This window comes from Ambystoma mexicanum, chromosome 14, assembly GCF_040938575.1.
Source record: "Ambystoma mexicanum isolate Mex_15411 chromosome 14, UKY_AmexF1_1, whole genome shotgun sequence".
Taxonomy (NCBI): domain Eukaryota; kingdom Metazoa; phylum Chordata; class Amphibia; order Caudata; family Ambystomatidae; genus Ambystoma; species Ambystoma mexicanum.
The window spans coordinates 27,194,664-27,200,392 of record NC_090940.1 but is presented as its reverse complement, the minus strand read 5'-3'; the positions used below and the strand labels follow the sequence as shown (position 1 = coordinate 27,200,392).

Here is a 5,729-nt window from a genome sequence, read left to right as displayed (position 1 = left end):
GACCAATTCCGACTGGGTAAAAAACGCGGCCAAACAATGGAACTCCATGCCCGTGGCCTCGAGAACAGACCCATTCCCCCTGGTCCCTCGGCAAGAGCACAACTACCCCGAGGTTTGGTTAGCATTTTAAGTAACTAAAGGCTGAAACTCAAGTAATCTTGCCTGTAACCAAGGCAAGTCATTTCTGCACCCCATTACTCATGCGAGCTATTCATGCCTGGGCCGTATAAGAATTACCTGGAACCTACCTCTGCACCCCATTATCCTGCGAGATAGATCACGCAATGACTAAGCAACTTCCTGAAGCAAAAGCGCCTGGATGTCTCCGGGTTATGTGCGCTATGCAATTTACAAAAAAAAAAAAATGGTTGAGGCAACATCAGATATAGGAGTAAAGGGGGGGGGGGTGTACAGGATGATGGGTTTTGGGAGGTTACCCCCCCCCCCCACGTTAAACGTAATGTACCTGCAGAAAAAGGGCCACTTTTTTACCAGGCAACATTTTTTGCGGGGACATGATCACATGGGACCCAGCTACCAGGATCTACTTTTGGCTCCCCAGGCCATCTGATGCCGCACACACTGACCCACCCTATGTGAATTATATGTGCCAATCTATGAATAAGCATTCAGACAGATCTATACAAGACATACAACATAAGGCGGGGGGGTGGATCATAAACAAGGGGTGTCTGCATTTTATGTGGACTTCTCCCCAGTGGTAGCTCCTGGTCACTGGCTAATGCTGGATACCCGGGAGCTCGGAGCTCCTGCTTATCCATAGCTCCTGCTTATCCATAGCTCCTGCTTATCCAGAGCTCCTGCTTATCCCATCTAAATGTCCAACCCTGCAGACCTGCCAGAAGCGGCGCCTTTGCATCTTTGCATTTCTATGCACACATGTTTGATGGCAAGCTGGGGGCAAAGGATGGAAGAATTTGCAATTTAGGGACCAGAAGTTATTGACAAATGTTTAACACAGTCCACAAGATAGAAATTCAATGTTTTTAATAAATTAGTGTTCCGCCGTATAAAAAATAGTTTTGTACAAAGAAATTTACATTATATACAAGGAACTCCAACCACAAGGCAAGTTTAGGAGTATGTCACAGTCTCCCTCCGCCACGAGTGGCGCGCACCCGGCTCGCGCGTAGTCTTTAAGGTGCGGCCTGAAAGCCGGCTCAGTCCAATGCAGTCGAAGAATTGTATGTTTTTTTTTTATATTTTCTTTTATTTAAAAAAATAGATTCTTGCGTTTTTCACAAATGTACAGGGTAGGTTCCCCCTTGTTGCTGCAGGGGGGAGGTCCATGAGGATGTTGCACGGTCGGTCCCCCGGATGCCGCAGGGGCAGCCCCCCCTGGATGTTAGCCCGTCAGCGGATGTCCCATGAGCTGACAGTCATCGTACAGCATCTAGAAGGAAGGAAGCAGAGCAGGGTTAACACCTGGTGTGATATCATCACGAGCGAGTGCTTAGCTAAGAGAGGGCCTTGAAACACTTGTGTATAGGCGCGTTATAAATGACATATCAGGAGGCAGGGTTGAAAATCGAGGGGAGCCATTTAACTCTTGCTTGTAGTCTACGGGAGCCGGGTTAGCTTGACACCAACATCTACCAGGAGCTACTTTTGGCTCCAGAGGCCAACTGATGCCGAACACACACAGCAAAGTGAATATAACTCTGCGTTTGGGACAATATAGGACAAATCTATACAACATTTAAGCATGGGGGGTGGAGGGGGTCATAAAAGACAAATTGTTAGGTCTCCAGCTTACATGGAAGTTGGATTTGTGGAACACTAGGCTCTAGCTCCTGGTTCCCCCATGGTAGCTCCTGGCCACTGGTTGATGCTGGATACCCAGGAGCTGCCTTCAGCCCCCGCTTATCCAAGTTTAATTGCGAGCCCCGAGGAGGTATCCGGTGCACGTGCTTAAGCTAAACACAAGCTCTATGAATGGTCTCGCACCCTCGCCTGAAACCGCCCTCACCCGAGACTTGGCAGTAGTGGGCATCACCTAATAAAGCCATCCGTGCTTCCACTCTCCTATACCGCTTCCCTGACCCAGCAAGTTCTGGCTACACATGGTTTCTACTGAATCCAATTGCTGGCTAATGGTTTCTTGAACGGCTACTAAAAGGCCACTGCTCATTGGAACTGTTTTTGGTGTCTCCTGGTGATTACGTAACCATCAGAATCTCTTGATTGGACATGAGGCAATAGAAAAAGAAAACCTAGACCAAGACTGGATCCAGTAGAACCATGATAGGCCTCTATATCATAGATCTGGAACATTTGGCTCTCCAGATGTTTTTAACTACCACCCCATCAGCTCGAGCCAGCATAAGCAACACTGAGGGATCATGGGAGTGGTGGTACGAGACATCTCGAGAGCCATAGGTTACATACACGCCTCTGATCTAATGGGACTGCGCAGGCGCTCTGGTGGCAGGGATGCCAACTCACCTCGTCATCCGAGAAGTCGGAGTCGGACTGCGCACTGTCGTCTTCGCTGTCGGGCAGATCGTGGAGGCTGCTCCGCGTCAGGCTCTGCAACTGGCTTCGGATCTGCTGGTTGTCGCGGCCCCAGGTCAGCTGGAAGGGCGAGTAGCCTTGGAAGGTGACGCAGTTGACATTGGCGCCGAGTTTCACCAGCAAGGACACGAGGGCTGCGTTCTGCAGGTCAACGGCGAGGTGCAGCGCTGTCCGGCCATTACAGGGCTCCTGTGGCAAGAAGGAGGAGGAAAAGACACGTTTAGTGCAAAGCCTAGTAGACATGACCCATAGCAAGCTACTCTAGCGGGCCCGTACCAATGGAGGCAGACGAGATCTGGTGCGACGGACCCAAACCCAAGCTACTCTAGCGGGCCCATACCCATGGAGGTAGACGAGATCTGGTGCGACGGACCCAAACCCAAGCTACTCTAGCGGGCCCATACCCATGGAGGTAGACGAGATCTGGTGCGACGGACCCAAACCCAAGCTACTGTAGAAGACACAAACCCAAGCTACTCTAGCGGGCCCGTACCAATGGAGGCAGACGAGATCTGGTGCGACGGACCCAAGCCCAATGCTACTCTCGCGTGCCCAAACCCACACGGGCAGGACACGTAGATAGCATATATTGTTATAAGTAGTGGATCTAAACCGGCCTAGCGGACCTATACCCAGCGTTTTGATGTAACAGCCCTCCAAATGTTTTGAACTATGACTCCCATGATGCCTCAGCATTGAATATGCTTCTTATGGTGGGAGTTGTAGTTCAATATGTCTGGCAAAGCAAAGGAAGACTCCAGCAACCCCTCCTAGCAGCCTAGGCTGATACCTAGTATAGCGGGCCGGGCCCACACATGGCCAAGACTCACCTGAACATCGATGTCGGCCCCCAGCGACACGAGGGACTCCACGAGGGCCAGGAAGCCGTGCAGCGTGGCCACATGGAGACACGTGTGCCCTGCAGAAGGAACAAGAGCAAGGCATTGAGATCCGTGCTGCGCACACAATAGAAGCAATGCATCGTGGGATCTGTAGTCCTCCGCCCCCCTTCGGGCCCCCAGTCACTCACCGTTGTAGTTGATGGCCTGCAGCAGGCCCCGCAGCTGTTTCTGGCTGCAGTATTGGGTCAGCACCCCCACCGCCCGCAGCGAGCCCCTCTCGCACGCGAGGTGCAGCGCCGTGTTGCCGTTAAAGTCCCGCATGTCGGGGTCGCAGCCGGCCTTCAGGAGAGCATGTGTGATCTGGGGCTGTTCGGTGACCACGGCCAGGTGCAGAGGGGTCTAGGGGAACAGAGAGGAGGGAAGCAAGGGTTAATCAATGTGGCTAGAAGGGTCGCGTCTGCCTGCTGCGCACTCGCATCGCTGCTCACTAGTATACACGCTGCCCTACATCTGGCGCTGGCGTGCACTATTGACTGAATACGGCCCGGGCAGGGCCAGTTTGCTAGAGATGTTACAGGTGTGCACTGTTCAGTAGGGGTGTTCTGGTATGCACATCCCCTGGCAGCCCCCCACCCCCCGTGCACGGGACCCGGCTCACCTGGCGGAGGTGGTTCTGGGTGTTGAGGAAGGCGAGGTTACTGCTGGACAGGTGCACGGCCCTCAGCGCCTGCTCCTGAGCTTTGTGGATGATGGCGAGATGCAGGAACCTGTGGAAAGAAAGGAACTGGAGGTCAGGCAAAGGGTTACACACTGAAGGACATTCATTCAATTCCGCTTTGAAAACGCACGATGCGCCCGCAATCTAGTCCTGAGGAGGACAGCACTGTGTGATCCTGCGCGCATCCCTGGGAGCAGTGAATGGGGGAGGGGAGGGGCAAAGGGTGAGCAAGAGCTGAGTGCCCGGCGCAGGGGAACTCCAGCCTTGTGTAAGCCGGGGGTTTTCTGGGTGTTTTCCTGTTCACTCACAGGCTGTGTGAGCGCTGCTCATCTGGGCAGGGCGCCAGGGACTTCCCAGGCCAGGGTGGGGGTGGCCTCAAGCCCCGCCCCCCCCCGGCCAGAACACTGCGTTCCCGGCCCATCCCCCATAGGAATAAAACACACACTTATGTAAAACTCCTCTCGGGGACTTTTACTCCGGCTCCCAGGAATACAGTGTTACTTAGGGTGAGCGGGGGGCTACACCCCCACCTCAGGGATCTCAACATATACATTTATAAAGCACAGCTTTCGCATTACAGCCGCCAGGCTCCTGCTGGGCCTGAAGACACGGTTCACATTTAAGAAGAAACCGATGTGGGCTTTCTTCTGAGGCGTGCTGCACCTAAGCGGTGTTGCCACCAAGCGCACCCCAACACCGCTTGCTGTGCACTCAGTCACACACCCGCCCCCGTGCTCCCATCTCCAGCCCCTCAGGACACCCCTGCAGCGCGCACACACCCCCCCCCCCCCAGTACCCCATCTGCAATGTGCAGGCTTCGGTGTGCCCCCATACGGCACACCACAGCGTATCCCCGGCCTCCCCTCACCCAGACATGCACCCTCTACCATGAGCCAGCGCCTCACTTACGTGTCTCCGTCCTCAGTGCGCTGCCCGTGCCAGGGCTGGCTGGGCTCCGGGGCCGGGGGCGCGGGCGCGAGCCGGATCTCCTGCAGCTCGTGCACCATCTGCTCGTACTCGTCCTCCTTCATGGAGTCCATGCCACTATCCAGGCGCTCCTCGCAGGCCGGCTCCTTCTTGTGGAGGACCATGGCCGGGGGTTCTCTGGGGCCGCCGAGGGTGGTGGTCATGACTGCGCCGGGAATGGAAAGATCCGAGGGGTCCCAAGTCCCGTGGGAAGGTCCTGCAGCGAGAACTGCCTGTGGGTGCCAAGAGGATGCAATCCTGTGGGTGCGCCAAGAAGATCCAAAGGGAAAATAATCCAGTGGGTTCCAAGCAGCCCTGCGTGCTGGGTGGTAGCTGGTGCCAGAATGAGCCTTCCTCGGCCGCACCCCCTCTATATACTTCCCCTGGAGGGGGAAGTCCTGGGGGCGGGGCACGGCTTGCGTCTCTCCTCTTCTGTGGAAAGGCAGAGCTGGGAAATTCCCAGGCTGGGCAGAGCCGACCCGACGGGCTGGAGCTGCCTCTGACCTCTGGGAACTCCAGCGGTGCCTGGAGGTGGGAAAGTCCTGGCTGTGCACAGATCTCCTGCAGGCTCGGGGCTTTCACGGTGCCACACAGTGCACGCACACCCTGCAGGCCCGGGACTTTCACGGTGCCACACCGTGCACGCATCCCCTGCAGGCCCGGGACTT

General features: G+C 55.4%; 1 protein-coding gene across 1 annotated transcript; it reads right to left on the bottom strand.

Annotated features, from left to right (window-relative positions):
• Positions 1 to 991: 991 nt before the first annotated feature.
• On the bottom strand, positions 992 to 5,403 carry NFKBIA (NFKB inhibitor alpha). The gene is made up of 6 exons (XM_069638441.1): positions 5,005 to 5,403; positions 4,036 to 4,144; positions 3,566 to 3,776; positions 3,366 to 3,454; positions 2,467 to 2,724; positions 992 to 1,414 (listed from the first exon to the last, which is right to left on the bottom strand). The coding sequence occupies exons 1-6, from the start codon at positions 5,223 to 5,225 to the stop codon at positions 1,367 to 1,369; spliced, it is 936 nt and encodes a 311-aa protein (XP_069494542.1). The 5' UTR covers positions 5,226 to 5,403; the 3' UTR covers positions 992 to 1,366.
• Between the last annotated feature and the right edge of the window lie 326 nt (positions 5,404 to 5,729).

Coding starts and splice junctions, on each gene's coding strand:
- NFKBIA (XM_069638441.1), bottom strand. CDS start 5,225: ATGACCACCACCCTCGGCGGCCCCAGAGAACCCCCGGCCATGGTCCTC. Junction 3,777..4,035: donor CCCAGAACCACCTCCGCCAG/GTGAGCCGGGTC, acceptor CTGTTCCCCTAG/ACCCCTCTGCACCTGGCCGT. Junction 1,415..2,466: donor CCGACTTCTCGGATGACGAG/GTGAGTTGGCAT, acceptor CCTTCCTTCTAG/ATGCTGTACGATGACTGTCA.